Below are 21,997 nucleotides of genomic sequence, written 5' to 3'. Positions count from 1 at the left end.
GCCCTAGAGATGTAAAAGGTATTGAAGCTCTTAAATATTAATTCAGTTCTGTTGAGTAGACTGTTGCTTTATTGATATAGAATCAACTTGGCATATATAACATTCCTTCTCACTTAGGAGATAGTCATATTTTTAGCCTGCCTTTGAAAGTGTGCATATACAAACAGCAGAGTGAATTTATTTCAGCAGTTGAAGTTATCATATTTGAGCAGTTGCTTTTCTCACTTTGTGTTTTTTTTTTTTTTTTTAATTTATTTTATTTTTTTTGGCTGTGTTGGGTCTTCGTTGCTGCGTGGGAGCTTTCTCTAGCTGCGGTGAGTGGGGGCTACTCTTTGTTGCGGTGCGTGGTCTTCTCATTGCGGTGGCTTCTCTTCGTTGTGGAGCACGGGCTGTAGGCGCGCGGGCTTCAGTAGTTGTGGCACTCAGGCTCAGTAATTGTGGCTCGTGGGCTCTAGAGCGCAGGCTCAGTAGTTGTGGCGCACGGGCTTAGTTGCTCCGCGGCATGTGGGATCTTCCCGGACCAGGGCTCAAACCTGTGTGCCCTGCATTGGCAGGCGGATTCTTATCCACTGCGCCACCAGGGAAGTCCTCTCACTTTGTTTTTGAGTTGAGTTCCCAGGAAGGAAAGACTGAGCTCCGTGATTGCATATATCATAATGCTAAGTCCCCACCACCATCCCAGTGAGGGATGAGGTACTGTCTGTAGTGCATCCAGGAAGAAATTTGACTCCGTGAGGATAAGTACCTGCCCAACACCCAGGAGTGAGTAACGGCTAAAGGTGGGCTTGGGGTCTGGCCCCTTTTCTTTCTTGACCCTCATACTGCACTACCTCCCCCTATCCCCACACTGTGATAATTTTGCAACTTGGGTCCAGATGCCCTAGGAGGCAGATCTTTAAAAGTTAGCTTGCCAGTGCTACACACCAGCCCCCTGACACCTGGGCAGGCACTGTGCCCTTGGTTATGGGGTCAAGAATCAACTTTACTCTCGCTCCTTAATTTCAAAGGCCAACCTTTAGGATGCAAATCAGAAGACTCAGAAGAGGCCACATCCAGGATGCATTATCCTGTGTCTTGGGAAGGAGCCTTCAGCCAAGTCTAGATAGGGACAGTTAAGCGAAGCCTTGGGGTATTATCCTTGTAATTCAGAAGGACTGGCATCTGTCACTGATCACGGAATGGTATTCCACATAATGACAAACACATACAGCTTGTGGTCAGTTTCTCCCTGAAACAGATTTCAGGGCATTTTTGGTTGCCTGCTCCTTCCTTTTCATCTGACTCTTTGCTCAAGGACGTTGGGTCGTGATAGGAACAGTTTGCGTGCAATTTTCATTTAAAATTTCCTTATTTAAATTGTCAAATGTAGATTGTGCAGTTAACCTGTCTGGCAATCCATATGACAGAACCAGTGGTGCAAACATATATGAAAGCATTGGAGACCCTTTGTTGGAAGTGTCCTTTGAAAAGAGACGACTGGGCACCTGCCATTATTAACGGGGCTGAGATAGAGCCACTAGGAGGGTCCCAAGCTTACCAAGTCTCCCTGCACCAAAGGGAACAGCAGGAGGTGGCTGATGACTGGCTCTGGGTGTGGGCATCAGAAAGACCTTAAAGCCGCAGTTCACTCAGCCATTCAGCTTCAGTAGCATTTGCCCCCGTGTCTTTCAGTTGAACAAAGGGCTCCATATCTAGCTTTAAAATGAATAGGTCCAGTGGCCAGGTCGGGTGGTTATGGGCAATGCTCATATGTTCAGATGTTCCCTTTGTCAGGAACCAGCTGCTTTGAGAGTTTGGTGGGTTCTGTTGATGACTTCAGTGGGCAGGCCTTGAATACCTACTCTCAGGGACATGAGTCAGTCTTTCACAAGAGCCCCCTTTGCTGAGTTTCACCCATTGGAAGTGCTGCTTCCAGCACTGTCTACTATGTGGAAAGTGACCTCAGCTATTCTGGCAAAGTACCTCGTGAGGACAGTCCTGAGGGAAGTGGATTGCCATTAGCTGACGGTCCTCCCATGGCCCAGGTGACACAGGGTTGCTGGCCAGCCCGTGCTTCCAGTCATCTGTGAGATCACTTGAGAATACAGCAGGGACCTGGCCGTCTTTCTGAATAGGAGGCACCTCCTGGGCTTTTGGTCCTATATTTAGCCAAACTTAATGGGGGCATCATAGGCCCTTTAACAGCACATAGGGTGGGACTGAGAACCTGTGTGGCACCTCCAGCCTTGCCTCTGTCCTTTCTTGCCTTGGTGCCTGACCCTCTGTACGGTACGGCCAGTGGGTCAGAGATGAGTTCGCGTCCCAGCTCTGCCACCTGCCCCGCTGAGTGAGTTGTTTCTCTCTCTAGGCCATGTTTTCCTCGTCTTTGGGGACAGTGGTAAGAGTCTGTGCTTTAGGCTCACTGAAGACGGAGTGAGATCAGGGGTGTGAAGGGTCTGGTAGAGGCTGGGGGCACTTCTGGGTATTCTCCAAGTGGCAGCTATTCGTGTCGTTTGCTCCTTAGCTCAACCATGACTTCTGTTGCTTGACCTTCTCTTTGCCTCTTCTGACCCCTCTGGAATTTGGTTCCCTGGCTGTGGTTGGAGTTGTCCCGGTGAGCTCCTCAGACTCTGCAGGGCTCAGAACCCTGCACTGATGCTGCCTAGGCTGACCTGGCTTCCAATGTCTTGCTTGCTTTCTAGTATCTTCGGGTTTCTGGACCCATGTCAATCTTTTGTATTCCATATATATATATATATATACATAAAATTTTATGTCTATATTATATCTATCTATCTGTCTGTCTGTCTGTCTATCTATCTATCTATCTATCTATCTATCATTTTACCATGAAGCAGTCTTGTTCTCTGGTTGAAGAGGACACTGTGCTAGGCGGGGGTGAGGGTGGGGATGGATGCACAGTGGATAGAAGGATAGTGTCAAGCTGAATCAAGGCTGCTGCCCTAAATCAAAATTCTTCTTTGCTTTCTAGGCTGTGTGTTTGAGGGGGTGCAGTACCGAGAAGGGGAGGAATTTCAGCCAGAAGGAGACAAATGTACCAAGTGTTCCTGTGTTGTAAGTACTGCCCTGGATGTTCCAAGGGCGTTCCTTCTGGTTAATTGTGGCTGGGACTCACCAAGAGCAGCCCTAAGTCTCCTTATGGTCTCTCCTCCTCTGCCTCCTGATGTGGAGCCAAGGGAAAAGCTCATCACTCTAAGGCGGGTTTCTCAGCCTTGGCGGTGCTAACATTCTGGGCTGGGTGGTCCTTTGTGGTGGCAGCTGTCCTGCGTGTTGTAGGACGTTTAGCAGCATCCCTGGCCTCTACCATTGGATTTTAGGAGCACTCAGCCCCTCAGCTGGGACAAGCAACAGTGTCTGCCGACATTGCCACGTGTGTCTTGGAAAACTGATTGACAGCCACTGGTCTAAAGAGTGAGGGAGAGAGGCTGATTCCCTCCACCTACATTCTTCTTTGGGAAGACATGGATTCTCTGTTCTTGGGCCCGAGAAGCTTCTTGCTTAGGCAGCTGTTGAGTTCTTTAGTGCAGTCAAATGGGAAGCAGATGGAGATAAATGCAGCTTGCTTCGGAGAGAAGCTGATCTGAGGATTGGTCAATTATGTTGAGGGGAACGGACAGAGGAAACGCCTCTAAACCATGGATTCAGGGCGGAGGAGGGATTAGTGAGACAAAACCATAGACTTGCCTTTCTAGGCATTGTTGATTTGTAATTCACAGGCTAAGGATATCTTCAGAGTGCTTAGGAATGCAAAACGGAATTTGGTGTAATACTTCTAATTTTATAATTTTAAAGAGATCTTTTTTATTAATGTCTTTTAAATTTGGAGTAAACTCATTGGTGGTGATGGTGGTAATGGTGATGATAGGGAATCTAGTCTTAAACCGCTGCTCCACGTTATTTACAGTAGTGAGTTTGTACAACCATATATTTTTTAAGCTTTTAATCTTTTGTAATAAAGAACATACAGTACTCATCTCAGAATATTAAAAAAATACATGGGGAACTTCAGCATCCTAATTTCACCAAAGCAGAATCATATGTGGATCATCATAAATCATAGTATTTGTCATTTCTCTACATGTCTTTTCCAAAATATTTCCCCCATCCTATAGCACATATGCATACACAACCTAGAGAGTCCACATTAAAGTAAACATGACCAAGGGTGATGGTTTTTGCAGGGGGAAGGAGGAAAACAAGGAGAGGAGGGAAAGAGAGAGAGGATATTTATGTCTATATCTGTATCTATCTATAGTCACATACTCAAATGCACTCAAGGCATTCGGATTCCATGTGTTTTTAAACACACTGCGTGCTGATCGAAACACACTGGAGGGCCAAGTTCAGGCCCCTGCAAGTCCTGCTTTCATTTTCAACTGAAGAAAGAAAAATCCAAAGATGTGGTTGCTTGCCCAAGCTTTCCTGCTTCGTGAGTTCCTCCAGACCTATATTCTACATTATTTTCTATATCCCTATATTCTAATCTCCTACATTCCTATATTCCTAATCCTCTATTCTTTCTAGTTCTCCACGTTGCCACCCTCAGCATGTAAGGGGCAGCTAATGGCGTTGACTGTGTCCCTGACGTCAGTCTGTGAGTTACTAGCACAAGGAGAAGGGACCGTGGAGCTCTTGCTTGGGGACAGGACATCTGTGAGTTGGCTTGGGTATCGGGAGGGTCATAAGAGCAGTTTTTCTTTTGGTGAATATAAAAATTTGAGGCATAAGCTTTCTTTTTTGCAGCTTGTTATTAAAATAAATTGGTTTTTAATATGCTTTTATTTTGCGATCTTTTGATGTAGTACACTCATAAAAGAGATAATGTTTTAGCAGCAAACGGCCCTGTCCTGAGAGTGACAACTGGGCAGATGTTTGTTTAGAAGGCAATATTGCAAACGTGCGGTCTGGCTCTGGCCCTGTGAGGCTCGGAGTGTGTGAGGGTGTAAGGAGGTGGGTAGGTAGCAACAGTGGGCTACAACATATATGTGTATGTATACGGGTACATATATGTGCGTACAAACACGGACACCAGTATTTTTATATCTCTGAATATGAATGTGTATAGGTACATACACAGACATCAGTATTTTTATATCTCTGAATGTGAAGGTATATATGTACATACACGTACCCGTGTAGGTATTCTTCCGCACATCTTTAGAACACTGGATCACTAGCTTTTCCCTGAACCCATTACTTTCTTATGCCTCCTCTTCTTTGCTCATGCCACTGCCCCTGTGTGGAATCCCTTTCTTTTCCTCCTTCACCTGGTCAGTGCTTGGCCTTTCAAAGTCAGTTATCACCACCCATAGCAACTCTCTGACCACTCCATCCCTCCAGGCAGAAGCAGCAACTGTTTTCTCACTTGTATTCCTGAGGCTCAGGGCTCTCACTGGCTGGCTTACCTGCCATCTTTCCCTCACAGGCACACACATGCACACACAGCACACACGCACACACACACTTCCAGGTGAGCACTTGCCCCGTCGTAGCACGGTTACTGGATTATTTTCCTGTTCTGCGTTAGACTGTGTACTCCATCAGGGAGGGAGGCACGTCTTCTTACGCTCATCTTGCCCACCTCTGTGCTCAGCACTGTGGGCGCTCAGTGATGTTAGCTAGCGCTCTTCGCTTGCTTTCGTATCTCTTATCTTGTGATGGAGTACCCTAAAGCCAGTAATCTCTTTCCTTCCAAACTGTGACAATTCTGCCCTTTACAGCTGGCCAGCTCCTTCTTGCCCTTCTTGCCTGGGAGAATAGTTATTGTTAGATAGATAGCCCATTCTCATTAGATTACTGTTTGCCTTGGAGCATACCCCATGGAGTCATGATGTGTAAAGCATCTCTAGTGTATATTACCCATCTCTGATGGATGAACTGCCAACTCTTCAAGGTAACCCCCTCTCAAGTAGATATTATATACACCATGAAAATTGTATTGTACCTCTAGCCCCCTTTGTTACACTCTCTAAATTTGTGAAAATCTGTCTACCCATGTTTTTGGGATGTGGTGACACAGGCAGACCACCAGAAAGACACTTCATCTGATTGAGATGGATTCCTTGGATGATGGAACAAATGCCTTACACATGACTTTACATCCTTGCTTTAGGTCAGGATAGTATATACAGCATTCCAGATAGTTCAGAACATGCTAATGTTTGGAGATTATCTGGAGAGGATTTCACAACCACTCGCTCTTACCCATTACAGAAGCAGAGCTTCTCTGATTTTTAGGCGAGACTAACATCATGATTCACTTAGAAAATGCGGTGCTTCACTATCACTTGTTAAACTGTATCATCCCCATTTACCTATTATAAATAACGACAGAGTCAAGAGAATTAATTCTCTGTAGAGCTGGTACTAGTCAGGGTGGCAATCACTTGAGTTCCTTTAGCTGTTCCTTAGAGTTGTCTGAGTCATAGCAGAGTGCATTCCTCATGTCACGTGTTCAGTGTGAATGAGTCCTGCGTTCATTTTAAAAACGAAAGAAGATGCTTTTTTCCTATGGCAGAAGCAAAGAATAGTTTATAAAGTATATCGAGCAATTGGTTAAAAGCACTTGGCTGCTTCTACCTCGTTTAAGCTTGAGCTTTTATGACCTGGCTAACTGAACAGCAAACAGTTCTCTGTGCCTTTGTTCATCACATTTTCAGGGAACGGGCTGGTGGCAGTTGGCACAGACTTTTCTGGAAAAGCCAACGTCTTCAGGCTTGTAAGGCTAAAGACCAAAGTGCCAACGAGAGGCGTTTGTGTTCTCTTTCACCAAACTATTTTAAGAACCCTATGGGCTCCGCATCCTTGGAAATCACTTACTGAAGGCAGGGAAGCCCACAGAGGCGTAGGACACTCTAAAAAGAGTGGCAAGTCCTCAGTCTGCAAAACCAGCCAAATTAACTGGCCAAGATCACTTTTGCTGACAAAGGCGTATTCAGTTCTGAGGATTTTTACTAATAAACATGCCTTGTTAATGGGCTGTCTGTGATGAAGGAGCTGTACTTTATTGGCTCTTAGAACCCCTGAAGTCCATAAACACCTTTGCTCTCACTTACACTTTAAATACTGCAAAGTGCTGTCTCCCAGGGAAAATGAAACTCCTAGCAAGGTTATTTGGAGAGAACAAAGGAAATGCAGATCTTCATGGTTCCCGTTCCTCTTAGACCCGATTCCTTAAGATGCTCTGCACAGCCTGGTGTGGTCCGACCTCTGCCAAACTCTCTGGCCTCATCACTGACCCTCCCTCGTTCTCTCTGCTCTGGCCTCTGGGCAGATCTTCAGGATCCTTGCTCCACAAAGCGTGCACCCAACCAGCAGTGTTGGCCTCACCTGAGAGCTTGTTGGAAATGCAGAAGCGTGGGCCCTACCCCAGACCCAGAATTGAAATCTACAGTTTAGGGAGATTTCTAGAAGATTCCTTTAACAAATAAAGCTTGAGGAGCCCTGGTCTAATATCTCATGGCCTTTACCTCGGCTGCTTTTTCTTTCTTCTCTCCTTTTTGCTCTATCGTCTGGTGCCGCATACCTAGGTAACGCCCACTCATCCTGTACTTGGAAGCTCAAACATTCCTTCTTTCCAGAAGCTTGTTCTGGCCCCCAAGACCAGATCAGGTCCTGTTGCTGAACCCTTTAGAGCAACCCATACTTTACTTCCTAAACATTTAAAATGATTTGTAATTATGTATTTTTGTGTGTGATGATTTTATTTAACTCTGTGAGGGTAAAATGGTAACTTCTGTATCTTCAGTGCTTGGTGCATAATGGATCTTCATAATAATTGCTGAATTCAGGAATGAACGAATGCTGACTTTGATTGCCCTTTCTTTCCCCACTGCCTCTCTCTCCCCTCTGCTACGATATCTCCCCCCTGCACATTTCATCTTTTCCATTTCTGAAGGGAAGATGGGTTTATGTTCAGCCGCTGTAGTACTTATTATAAATCGCTTTGTACGGAATGTGGATGACTTCCCTGAGGATGTCTTGTTTGAAAAGTGTTGTCTAAGCCTCAAAGATTCCCACTCCTCATGGCAGCAGGAGGATGCAGTGGCCGGAAACACCTGCCAGAGACCGGGGCCACTCGCTGTGGCAGAGCTTTGAAAAGAGACTGTAATTCTCTACCCTCAGAGTTGACCTTGCCCTGAAATATGAGGAGATGTGTCCTACCTCTCCCTGCTCTAGTCTGTCCAGCTTCAGATTGTACTTCCCTGTAATAGGACACAGTGGGACAGCTTGTCATTTCTGTGGTCACATGATGCCGGGGCAATCCAAGTTACATGTTACCAGCCACACCGCTGCTCCTCTGACATGGGAACTTGGGACCCTCCATGCCTGAATCCTCTCACACGGCCTCTGCCTTACTTTTGGTAATTTGTGCAATTTGGCGCATTTTAATGATAAACTGTCATTATATCTTCCCTGTCCATGGGGAGAAATTTGGCCACATCCGGGCAATAAATTGGAGAACTGAGCAATTATCGAGTGAATTAGATCAATGTGGGCAGTTTTTCTAAGCAGTGTGGGCCAAAAACCTTCAGAGTAGTTTGCAAAACTAGTCTGAAATATTGATGTAATTGCTGCAGTGTTCCATTTTGCACTGTGGTTGTACCATCACTCTGAGGACAAAAAGGTCTCGGTTTTGAACAGTCGATTGAAAAAAAAAGGCTTTTACTTAAGGGCTGGATAGCACTTGGCCACTAGGAGGGGTCTCCAACTTGCTTAGAAAAGTGGCTGGTGCTCTGACTGCATTTGGTTAGACCATGAGGTCCGGAATCTTGGGGTTTTATGTTAGGATGAATCTGAGCAATTGTGATTTCTCTGTCAGCCTTCTATTGGAAGGTCTACTGTAATGCCATTCCCTTCAGGGTGACTCCATAAATGTACAGCTATTTGTTATAGGGGTGTCAAATTCTTGCTTCTTGAAAATAGCACCAAAAGAAGGCAAAGCCGACTTTATTGCTTACTGTGGTCATCGATGATTACCTTGATGGAGCCTTAAAATAATATCTTGGAAGGAATAGGACAAAGGTAGGATATTTTTGAGGTTCTTTGTAGGGGTCTGGATTAAGGTGAGTTTTTAATGTAAGGACTTGATTTGGATTGGGCAGTTTTCATGATATACTAGTTTAGAATTGGTGGAAACTAATGAGGTGGGAGCTTCAAGGCTTGTCCTAAAGCCTTCATGAGTCTGGTTGAGTTATCTGTGTTACTAGTTGAGTACTTTCAGTAAGTTTCTGAAATCAACAGGAGGCTTAATTTTTTTGATGTTAAAAAGATTGGGAATAACTGTTGTATATTTTAAATTCTGTTTCAGCCCTGTCTCATGTATTTTCAGGCCAAACCCTGAATTTTAATCCCCATATATGTCTTTATTTTTTGTGGTTTCTAAGGTTCCTTATGCTTATTTCTTTATATAATTTATAGTTGAAGCATCCTGTAAAGTTATTTTTCTACATAGGGAGCCACCATCTGAAAAATGAGCCTAATAGGGAAAAAGTTGGAAAGGAAATTTCATGTATGACATTTGAGCAGTTATAGGAAAACACACAGTTTGAAAAGAGATCAGCAAATGATTTATTTATAGAGGAATTACTGATAATAATAACTACTTTTACTGAGTGTATACTCTGTACCAGATACATATAGTGCTTTAATGTTAATTTTCAAGATTGTCCTGTAACCTAGGTGGCATTAGCCCCATTTTTTTGACGAAGAAACTGAGATTTGAGAATTTTAATAGCTTGCCTGAGGTCAAAAAGTTAATAAGAATTGAAATCCTGAACTGCCTGAGTATAAAGTCACATGTCATTCCTATCCCATCTACCCTCTCCCTGCCACCAACCAGTGTCATTTTGAGATACTATGTATGGTTGTTTGTAGACATTTGAAAGTGGGACATGCCATTTGAATCTGTGGAATGAAGAGCAACCAGATATTTCGAGGGAGAAATAATGATGATGTGAGCATCTACAAAGAACCCCAATTTTGGTGCAAGGGATATTAATACAATGCAAATGTGAATTACACTTCCTTTCTCTGAAGTTCACAAGTCTCAGCAAGTTTAAACTCATACCAGATTCCAGCCTTGGGCCTTCAGCCTAAGCATATGTCACAATGATGGCAGAGTGAATGATGAAAACGTATCTGTTACCCTCACATCAGTTGGAGAATGGAGACACTGTGATCTATAGTGTGCATCTCTTTGCCAAGAAATTATGACTATACAAAGAGAATGTGACAGTTGCTGGGATAGAGCCATGCTCAGTGCTTCCGCTTCCAAAGGTGGATAGAAATAAATGTTTATCTGGTGGGGCCTGTCTATTCCTTGTAATAGTCACTGATGGAGTTTAAGCATCAGTCTCTTTGGAGATTATATAGAGGAGTTGGGTTCAGCTAGACATGAGTTTCAGTGGTTCTGTGAATGTAAATTCATCCTCCTAGTAGGATAGAGGGGCAACTGTGTACTTGCTTTTGAGCAGTTGCTTTCTCCTGTCCATCTAAGAAGCAGATACATTTAGAAATTTGAGTGAAGTTTGGAATGGATATTGAGAGTTGGTAGAAAAACAAGCTCCATGGATTAAATCTCATCTCACTGTATCTTTGCAAAGATCGTTCCTTGGAATTTTTTCCTCTTGCTTTTATTCTCTTCAAGGTCTGTCACATGATGAACCCCTTTCATCTCCTAAAAGTCCCAGGGAAAATACCGATTTTACTCAAGAATGAAGAACTTTCCAACCACTCATTCTTCCATCTTTTCATCCATCACTTGTCTTCAGAGCCAGCCGGTTGTTTATTAATTTAACAATGATTGAGTGTCTGCTATGTGTTAGATAGTGTATTAGGTACTGGGTGCTCAAAGATGAAGGGGATTTCACTTTTTCTCTCCAGACAATTACAATCTATTGACTTGGGTGTATTTATTAAAAGTAAGCCCAAATCAAACCATCCTGTAACATTTTTTGTGTGTGCCCAGTATGTGATAATATGTGCCAACTATAAGCTATATGATATTATACAAAGTCCAAATGTATTGAAAAATAGAAATAATTGTACAACTCAAAGAAAACCACTGTTAATATGATTTGATATATTTCCTTCCAACCTTTTTTTTCCCGTATTTACATACAGTAATATACCTAGGTAGGATCACCTTCTGTATGCAGTTTTGCATTCTGGTTATTTTCATTTAACATATTGTGAACATATCTCTGTTTCATTAAAAAGTCATTGAAAAATAACTTTTATTAGCTGCATAATATTTCATCAGTATACTATGATTTATTTAATCATTTTTCTGGAATGAAAAATAAACACTGTGTTCAGTTTGCACTATTATGAATAATATAACAAACATCTTCAAAAATTAATCTTTCCTTGTTTATCTGATTATTTCCTTGGACTAAACTCATAGATGTATAATTGATGGGTCAAGGATACAAACATTTTAAGGTGTATGTGTGTGTGTGTGTGTGTGTGTGTGTGTGTGTTGCTAAAATACCTCATATAAGTCATGTCCTAATGTCCTCTCCAGCAGTACCTAGGTGTATATCTTCCTGCACCAAAATTATTTTTCCATTTGAGAATCTTGTTTTCATTAACGTTTTCTTCTGAAATTGAGCGTCTTTCATATGTTTATTAGCCAACTGTGTTTCTTCTGTAAATTGTGTGTTTTTCTCATTTTTCTGTTGAGTGGTTAAAGTTCTATCGCAGTCTGTGTATGAAGAATAATAATCTTCTGCTGTTTACATTAAGGTGTATTTTTAAAAAACACTGAAAAAAGTGCCGTGTGTGCAGTTTGATCTTAGTGTGTATATGGCACGTTGGATAATGGAAGAGTTTGCTGAAATCCCATGTCTTCTTCCTCAAATCTTTTCTCCTCAAATCTTGATCCAAACATATTAACTAAGAAAAAAGTGAGTTAACACTGTCAGCTCCCCAATTTAATTGGTCCAAGACTTTTTTTGCTTAAGCTCCTCTCTTCCTATCTCTGACTCCTTCATTGTGAGACAGTGACTTGGACCTGCCCCAACACTAAAGGGAAATTACTCTTTGAGTTCCTACAGTGGCTCTTCCCTTGCCTGTGGCTCTATAGCCTCCCACCTCTCTGTCTTCTCAGGCATCCCTTTCTCTCTTGGCTCAGAGTGCAAGGGCCCCTCCTGCTTTCCAGTCCTGATCTTCCACTGGGGCTCTTGCGCCCATCCCTTCCTACCTCTCCTCCTTCTGCATTCTAGATGTTCAGTTTCTTGTGGCCAGGCATCATGTCCTCACATCTTTGAGGACAGTGTCTTGCACGTAGGAAACAGTAAATATTTGACCAAATGACTAGTCTTACACTCTCTGATTTGAGTATCCATGTTCTGGAAAAGGAGTTCTATGATCTAGAACTTTGTACCTTCCTACCTGGGTCTTCATTTCTATTTTGAAGACAGTACATTCAGTATTCACTTTTTTTCTTTCAATGATCATGGTGACTTGAAGGATATATGATAAATCTAAAGAGGAAGAGACTCCAACCTAAAGCATTTTTAAAGGAACGGGTGAGGAGACGTCATAGTAGCTGTGTGAAGAGGCTGGGGCATGGGGGTGGTGTGAGCTCTGACTCCTCAAGGCCTCACGGGATGACAGCAAGTCTAAGAATGTGTCTTGCTGTGGAGTAGGAGGAAGAGAAAGGAAACATTAGTGAATGTTAAAGAAATAGTCTATTTTTTTTTTTGAATTTTTGAATTTTATTTATTTATTTATTTATTTTTATATAGCAGCTTCTTATTAGTTATCTATTTTATACATATTAGTGTATGTATGTCAATCCCAACCTCCCAATTCATCCCACCACCACCACCAACCTGCGGCTTTCCCCCCATGGTGTCCATACGTTTGTTCTGTACAAGAAATATCCCATTTTGTCAGTAAAATAGAATAAAATGTGAGTGTTACAGTATCTTAGAATACTTCCTGAACTTTTTTGTCTTTTTGTCCATTATTACCTAGAGAAATTAATTTTTAAAAAACTGGTATCTGTGGGTCTGCTACTGTCTTTGTCCCTTTCCTTGTTTCTGCTTCATAGCTCCCCCCACCCCCTTTACTCTTCCATCCCTTGTCCTTTCCCTCATGCTTCCATTTTCCCTGTCATTTCCCGTCCTCCTTAAGCTGCCCCCCTTCCATTCCCATCAGTATCTCGATACAGCAGCCTGTTTTAGTAAAGTAGCATAATTCATTTTCATTGCTAGCTTGGTCTCTCCTCAAATAACCATCACAGAGTTCTGTACTGCTAGATATTCACAAAATATCCTTTGAATGAATTGATTGCACATTTTGGCACCTTTTAGATGTCATTCGAATGTTCAGTTTGGAGGGTGGCAGTGCTTTTGTGGTCCTGTGAATGGCTTCAATTACCACCATTCTCTTTGAGTGGAATTTTAAATGGTACCACTTGTTTAGTGTAAGCAGCAACGTATTTACATCACAGGCAGCAAGGTCCTCCCAAAGATAGGAGGATGCCGGACCACAAACGCACAGGGGAAGAATGGGAATGCACACATTCGACCTTGTCTTCTAAAGCCCATCTCTGAGCCTACACTGAGTCACAGCAGTGAATCATCCTTTCTAAACCCACCTAAGTTCTCTAGCTGTGGTTCAGAAGAGCCAGCTGGAAATATATATCGAGCAGACTTTGCTCTTTGGAAAGGGGACAGGCTTCCAGGAGCAGGGTGAACCTTCTGTGTAAGGAACACCATGAAATGTACAAACAACCTGGACTTACATCCAGTGTCAAACGCATCTATCACATAATTCTATGTGCTTCTTTCTGCTCTAGTGCCTTTCTTCTGTTCTCCATGATACACATAACAGAATCAGATAATGTGATCATGATTAACAATATTATGTTCCAGATGTTCTGTGCGAGGACTTTGGAAACCTCTGAATATTGCTGGAGTTAAACAAAAGAAAAAAACCCCTATATTCACAGTGAATAAAAAGAAAGGCCATAGTTTGTCCATGACGTTCTTTTAGTGGGAGGAAAAGTTACCAGTTTCATTTTTGGTCAGATTAAATTTATAATGTAGTCAAACATCAATAAAATCAGTTACTCATTATGAAGGAGTATCCTGGACTCATATTTTAAGCACTAATATTCAATAATAGAAGTTACATTTTAATTTCAAAATGAGTATGAAAAATTACCCTCACCACATCATTAATACTGATCCATATGTTAATTTTTTTCATGCCTTAATTTGATAGAATAAGTTTTTCATACACTTTCACATTTTTGTTGTGGAGCTGTGTTGATGCTAGGGTGCTTTTTCCTCACTGATCCGAGCTGAGGAATGTGATTGGTAGATGACAGGAGTGACTGGTCTTGACAGTGGTGGGAAATATGTTTCTATTCAGTTTCAAGTTCAAGAAAAGGAAAGGGAGGGAACTCTTGAGAATTTTTGGTTTTGTTATTAGGTTTTCAGCATCCATAATATTCATAAACAATGGACACAGCTGTCTTTAATAACTCAGCCCGCTAAGTGCCAGAAAAACATCAGGCTGGAAGAGGGTTTTTGCAACACAAAAACTTTCATATATTGAAGCAAGATTTCGTTTATAATCAAACTGGATGTTGACCCTAAACGTCTATCTTTAAGTAAAATCATTTGACCAAGCACTAGGAAAAGTGCAATGAAGTTTTCGGTATTTTTTAAAGTTTTGCTTTTGCTACTACACTATATTGTTCTGAGTGGTTTTAGGCATGCAGATGTGTTCTATATCCCTTAGGGGGCATTGTTGTGGGCAAAAGCCCACCGGTTTGGGTGTGAGGAGACCTGGGGTGCTGCCCTGTTTCTGTCACTGGCTTGTTATGTGATCTGGAACCTTCCCATTAACCTGAGACTCAGTTTCCCCATAAGTAAAACAAGGACTTCTTAGAGGCTTCCCAGTTCTATAATTTCATAATTACCCAACTCAGAAAAGGCCTTTATTTTCCCAGGAAGCAAGTTATTGGACAGACTCGAAATACCAGTTAATAGAAATTATATTTTTCTAATATACTAATAGATTATCATCACCACATTTTAAAATTTACTTTTTTTAAAAATTAATTTTTAATTAATACACAGTAAAGTTCACTCTTTGGCATACATATCTATGAGTTTTGACAAATGCACAATGATAAACATTTTTAAATAGTTAATATTATTATAAATTACATTAAAAATGCAAAAAGTCTTTACCTGTTATTCTAGCTATGCCACAACTTATTAAAATACTATAAAGAGAAGCTATTTTTGACTCTTTGACCATAAATCTTCTCTGCAATATTAAGACATGTCTGGTGCCTCCAAAATGTCTAGAATGAGGAGCAAGAGACTGTCATCCGTTTTGGATCACATGAAGTTCTTTGCTCCAGAAATGGACTTGTGGGTTTTGATTGTAGAACAATGATTAGAAGCAGAGGAATCTTTTCTTTCTCACCCCAAGGCAAGGGTAAGGCGGTAAAATCAGCTGGCAGTGAGAGTCAGGAAGAGAACTCCAGCTGCAGGGTTCCTCACGTTGATGAATGGGTTGGGCTTAGTGTGTCTGCAATTATTATACAATCTTAGATTCATAGCTCAGAGATGGAAAGTCATTCCAGTAGCTTGACGTGCCTCCCTATTAGTATAAACCCAGGCAGTGGGAGATTGATGGTTTTCTGGAAGAGTTTTGATGTTCTCTAAGAAGAGAGCCTGTCCCCTGGCCTTTTCAGCAGCATTTGTTCCTCGAGGCCTGTGCAGATGTGAGGGTGTTGCTTCCTTCTCCATGTTAACCCTTATTGCTTCCCCATTCCAAGCGTTGTCCAAATGTTGGTACAGAAGAGGCCTGAGTTTGCCATGGGGTGGGGGGGTAGCCATGACCAGAGCATTAATAGAGTCAGGGGCCAACCGTGGGTTCTGTATATCTTACTTGGGATCTGGCCAGTGGGCCCTGGTGGAAGGGCATGGTCTTTGGAGTCAGTGGGGCAGGGATTTAATTCAGCTCTGCTCCTCCATCAATGAATACACTAGACCTCACTTTCTTCATTCATAAAATGGGGAATTACTTCTTGGCAAAATATACCCAGGAACCTTATGTTTTCTTCCTCCATCTCTAGTATGCTTGCTCTAGAAAACAGGACCTACAAAGCTATTCCATGCATGAAGAGTTTAATGCAAAACAAAAAGGGTACAGGTTCCTTGCTTCTTGTTGTAGAAATGAAATAGAAGATTTCAGAGAAACCTTGGAGCTTTGGAGCCAAAACACCCCACCCCCATTTTTTTCTTTTTTAAGTTAAAGAAGTCCCAGGTTTTGAGGATTTCATGAGATGATACGTACAAAGTGCCCTGCCTAGTAACCAGCACTTAGTAGATGCCTTCCCTTTCCTGCAGGGCAGAATAATTTTTAGTTTCAGTGGTAACCTGTTTGAATTTAGGACAGTCATTTGTATGTCGAACCTAAACATTTTTTAAAAAGTCTTTATTGACTTTGTTACGATATTGCTTCTGTTTTATATTTTGGTTTTTTGGCCCTGAGGCATGTGGGATCTTAGCTCCCCGACCAGGGACTGAACCCACACCCCCTGCATTGGAAGGCGAAGTCTTAACCGCTGGACTGCCAGGGAAGTCCCAAACCTAAACATTTTAAATTAGTTTCCTGGATTGGTTTTCTGAGGAGAAACCTACCAGGTAGCTCCTTCGTGTCTGACTATTGCCCTTCACACAGTCGGCTACATGAAGAAGCTGCCTCTTTGCCTTCAAATTCCAGGGCCTTTCTTTTTGTCCATTGGGAGACAGTATTTTGCAGTCTGAGTCATTCTTTCTCTTCACTTAAGGAGCTGCTACCCTTTATCTGTTGCTTCTTTATAATGGGAAGGTCTAAGCACTGTTCTAGTAACACTCTAACCCTGCTCTGTCCAAGGGAAGTATAATGTGAGCCACATATGCAATTTAATAAAAAAATAAAAAATGCAAAAATTTTAATTTTCTTGTAGCCACATTAAAAGAAGTAAGAAAGTAACAGGTAAAGAGAATTTAAGACTACACTTTATTTAACCCATTGTATCCAAAATATTATCATTTCAATATATAAGCATTATAAAAATATTAATGGGACATTTTACATTCTTTTTTCTTTTTTCATACTAAGGCTTCAACGTCTGGTGTGTATTTCATACTTACAGTACTCCTTGTTTCAGGTTAACCACATTTCAGTTACTCAATAGTCCATTTGGCTAGTGGCTACCACGTCGGACATCGTAGGTCTAATCAGTGCTGCCAGGTCAGGAGGGAGCATGTCCCACATTCACATTCGCAGGACCTTCCCTCCTGCCTACTACTACCACACGCCACATTCACATTCGATGTGTGGTCTGCCCGGTGGATATTGTGCCAAGAAAGAAGGCTGAAAGTGAAGTTGTTAATTACCAGTCAGAGGAATCCTTTCTAAGGGTTTGCCTCCCTCTGCTCTGAATCCTCCAATGGCATCCCTTCTTTTTGGAGTGAAAGCCAGAGCTCCCTCCCAACCTTATCTTCCAAGACTCTCCCTCACATAAATCTTTCCAGGCACACTGGGCTCCTTGCAATTCCTTGAACATGCCAGGCACACACTCACTTCAGGTTTTTTGTATTTGTAGAAAGCTCTGCCTGGACTGTTCTTCCGCAGATGCCTATGCCTGGCTCCTTTTCCTCCTTCGAGGCTTTGCTCAAACGTCAAATGTTATTTAGTGAGGTCTTTCATAACCCACCAATACTATCTAAAATGGTGACTCTATTTTGCTACCAACACCCTCTGCCACCTGACACTCCTTCTCAAACCAACCTTGTTTATTTTTTCCATAGCTTTTTTATCACCATCTGATATGCTTGCTTTATTCCCTCTGTCTTTCTCTTTTCTCGCTATCTTCCCCCTGCCCTGGTAGAATATAAGCATCATTAGGGCAGGGGCATTGTTTTGTTCATGACTGTATCCCCAATACCTAAAACAGAGTTTAGCACATAGTAGGCACTCAACAATTATTTGCTGAATGGATGAATGAATGAACAATACCAAACATTTGATAGTTCTGAGAATTCAGAATTCTAATCGGTATTTACCGACAGTTGATTAACATTTGTGAAAGTTCTGACTACTACCCTGCCCAAGATTTATGGAGTTATCTTGCTTAATTTGGAAAACACAATCAAATCGTTTACGCATTTGGAAGACCCACTAATAAATGACCCCTTGTGTTGCCGTCCAGGTCAGCTCGACCCCACTGGGAGTCTGGCCAGTGCCCTCAAACACAAGCGCTGATCACTTTTCAATGGTGACTTGTGGGAATGTCAGAACAGATTCAGATCCATTAGTTCTTGAATGCTTTTCCTTCTTTGGAAGTAGATATTTAGGAATTCTCAAAATTTGGGAACTCTGAACTTGAATATTTAATGGAGACAGGTTGGATTACCTCCTCTATCTTTACAAATCCACAAAGCCTCCCAACAGACCTCTCCCGTTCAGTTTTAGCAGAGTCCTTGAGAACATCATGAACATGTGCACAGGGTCAAGGCTGAATGGTAAGAGGGGTTGCTGTTGTTGGCAGGATGCACGTGGGGAGCAGTGCTCACCATGGGCTTGTGCAGCCAAACAGTGTGATACGATCCTCCGGCTGCCGAGAGCCTGGCAGACGCCAGAGTCTGATGCAGCGGCTCTCCAGCTCTTCAGAGGAGAGGCCAGTCTAATTTAGAAGCCAAACAACTTTCTTTTGTCTTACTTGTTTTCTCTCCAAGAAGGTGAAGTTTTGAAGGCCTCAGCAGGAGGGAAGTCTCTGGTGTCGGAGGGGCTCTCTCAGGAATTTGAGACTCATAACGTGGAGGTTAGCAAGGAGCTCTCAACATCTCTTTCCTCTCTGCCGTCCTGCTCTCAGTCCCCGAACATAAAATTGGCAATGACTGTAAATATATTTCACACTGTCATTCTTTCTAACAACAGGGCGGCCTCTTACCATTCTCTTACATGTTCCCAGAGAGAAAATTAAATTGTTGTCAGCAGCTTAAGAGTCAGAACTCAAGGTGGAAGTTTCTAGGAGGTGAGTCTCTTTTTTTTTTTTTTAATTCATTTAATTTATTTATTTTTGGCTGTGATGGGTCTATGTTGCTGCGCGCAGGCTTTCTCTAGTTGTGGCGAGTGGGGTCTACTCTTCATTGCGGTGCGCGGGCTTCTCATTGTGGTGGCTTCTCTTGTTGCGGAGCACAGGCTCTAGGCGCGCGGGCTTCAGTAGTTGTGGCTCGCGGGCTCCAGAGCGCAGGCTCAGTAGTTGTAGCGCATGGACTTAGTTGATCCGCGGCATGTGGGATCTTGCCGGACCAGGGCTCGAACCCATGTCTCCTGCATTGGCAGGCGGATTCTTAACCACTGTGCCACCAGGGAAGCCCGATGAGTCTCTTTTTGACTTCGAGTTCACCTGGGTTCACGGTGGGTTTTGTGGACTCAGAACATGCCGTCTGGTGAATGAAAACTTAGAATTCTAAGTCAGGAAGGTCTTGTGGTTAGTTTGAAGTTTGGTAAGATAGTTTTGGATTAAAACCAACCACCTAAAACTTTAACAAGATATGTCTTCTCCCCATAAAAAAGAATCAACTATACGAAGGTTTGTTCTTGAGCCTTATTTTTATTATGTAATAATTTTTGTACTTCCAAATTTTTATTAACGTGAAAAAGATTTTTCTGTACTTACTGGTTTATACTATTCCAGCATTTGCAAAAGATATAGTTTGACAAGAACTTCCTAGTTCCTTCAGAGAGAGGATATTTTGCCTAAAATCAGTTTCCCCTTTCTCTGAAAGAGCCTTTCCTTCTGGAACCTTCATTCCAGACTTTATAGTCAAGATGAGAAGATGATATTCAGTCTGTTGACTGCTTAGTTCCTGACCTGCCCACAATCCTCATTGAACGAAACCAAATGTGTCTTAAAGGCTGATGTTGAACTATACGTAAACCTGGGGCTTCAGGGTAATGAAAAGACATGATTGGTGGTGGGGAAGGAGGCCACAGAGAACCCATTTTATTCTCAGTTTTTTTTTTTTTTTCTTCACTTTTCCTCTATTTCCTTCTTCCAAATATTCCCTTTGGTTTCTCCCACTTCCTCAGAACTTCAAAGGTAACCATGGTTGGAAGTGAATTGGAGACCTCCACAAACCCTCTAGTGGAGCGGGTCATATCCAGAACTTCATGATCAAGATCTGTGAGAGTTTTGTATATGTCTGTCACTAATTGGTTAATAACTGTGTTCATTTTTCTGATCTACTAAATGACCCATTTGTAATCCTTTTCTGTAACAAACCCATACATCTCATAATACTCACATGTTGAGCACCCAGGTGGAGAAGTGACGGTGGAAAAGAGGTTTAGGGACAGTTTGATCAAGTTATATTTGAAAGGAAACTGTGTGGCTCAAATATCCCCAGTCTCTAGTGCCCTTGTGACTCTGGCACATTTCAATGCAGGAGGGGAAACCATCCATCCATTTATTCACTCATTTGTGTATTAAACATTTTTATTGCATACCTGCTAGAACTGAGAGCCTGGCTGGGAGTATAACAGTGAACTACAAAGATAAAATTGCCCACCCTCATGAGGATTACATTCCAGTGGGGAGGTAGGCAACAACCAGGAGAAATAAATGAAAATATGTATGTTAGCAGGTGAAGAGTGCTAAGGAAAAAGCACAAATCAGAGAAGGGGAGAAAAATGTTTTGGATAGGGTGGATAGTGATTTTAAATAATGGGATGAAGAAAGGGCTCACCATTGCCACACTAGAGCATTGGACCTCAACCCCTACTATGCTTGCAACTAATGATACTCATATCCATTTAATGAAAGGAAGAGCTGACAGCTAAGAAATCCCCAGAGATTTGTATAGACCAAATAATGAATTTTAGTGCATGTAAATATATGGATTTCACATTGCTTATCTGTTTTTGAACTGAGAACTGACCCTTTGAGTTATGGCCATTTTAAGGCCTGGTGTTCTGTGATTTTTTTTGAGAAATTACTGATGCAGATGAATTTTGGATGAACAGACTTTTGATAGCTTTCCTCCCCATGTTTGCACAAAAATAGAGAAATAGCACCACCATTCTAAAAACAAACCTGCCATCTTAAGTAATAGTTGAAACGTCACCTATGTAGTACTCTACTCAAAAATGTTTAATCTGAACCTTATCATGAGGAAGTATCAGACAAATTCATATTTAGTTCTGGTCTAGATTCATAAAAAATGTCAGTGTTCTGAAGGAAAAAAGAAATTTGGGCAGCTGTTCTAGATTAAAGTAGATGAGAGAGACATGAAAACTAAATGAAATACATGATCATGGACTGGATCCTGGATTGAAAAAAAAAATACTGTAAAAGACATTATTAGGAAAACTGAGGAGATTTGAAGATAGACTGTATATTAGATGATACTATTGCATTAATATTAAGTTCCCTGAGTGTGATAGTTAACTTGTGGTTATAATGGAAAAAGGAAAGTGTTCTTAGGCCTGGGAGGTACCTACTTAAGTTAAAGTAGAGTGTCTACATATGAGTCTTATGTGGTTAAAAAAAAAAAATTAGATAGTTCTCTCTCTTGCTAAAAGTATTGCAAAATGCTAAAAATTTCTGAAGGTTTGAAAATTTTCAAAAATTGAATGTTGGGGAAAAAATAGAAAGTGGTTGCAAAGGCATTTCTTGTCATCTTATCAGCCAACCTGTTTCACCATTAGTATGATGTCAGCTGTTATTATTTTGTAGATACCTTCATCAAGTTGAGGAAATTCTCTTCTGTTTCTAGTTCATTGAGCATTTTAACATGAAGAGGTGTTGGATTTTGTCAAATGTATCTTCTGTATCTATTGAGATGATCATGTGATTTTGGTTCTTTGTTGTATTAATATGGTGTGTTATATTGATGGATTTTCATATGTTAAACCAACCAACCTTGCATTTCTGGGATAAATCTCACTTGGTGTATAATCTTTTTTA

The 21,997-nt window shown here is 41.7% G+C and overlaps 1 protein-coding gene across 3 annotated transcripts in view; it reads left to right on the top strand.

The window, feature by feature from the left end:
- BMPER (BMP binding endothelial regulator) overlaps positions 1 to 21,997 on the top strand; it is a 254,972-nt gene that overhangs the window by 65,387 nt on the left and 167,588 nt on the right. For all 3 annotated transcript variants that reach the window (XM_059932712.1, XM_059932711.1, XM_059932710.1), the window contains exon 6: positions 2,972 to 3,054. In XM_059932712.1, coding sequence (XP_059788695.1) covers positions 2,972 to 3,054 — 83 coding nt within the window. The remainder of the gene's footprint in view (positions 1 to 2,971; positions 3,055 to 21,997) is intronic.

This window comes from Balaenoptera ricei, chromosome 9 (genome assembly GCF_028023285.1).
Source record: "Balaenoptera ricei isolate mBalRic1 chromosome 9, mBalRic1.hap2, whole genome shotgun sequence".
Classification (NCBI taxonomy): domain Eukaryota; kingdom Metazoa; phylum Chordata; class Mammalia; order Artiodactyla; family Balaenopteridae; genus Balaenoptera; species Balaenoptera ricei.
This window is presented reverse-complemented; position numbering and strand designations above follow the sequence as displayed.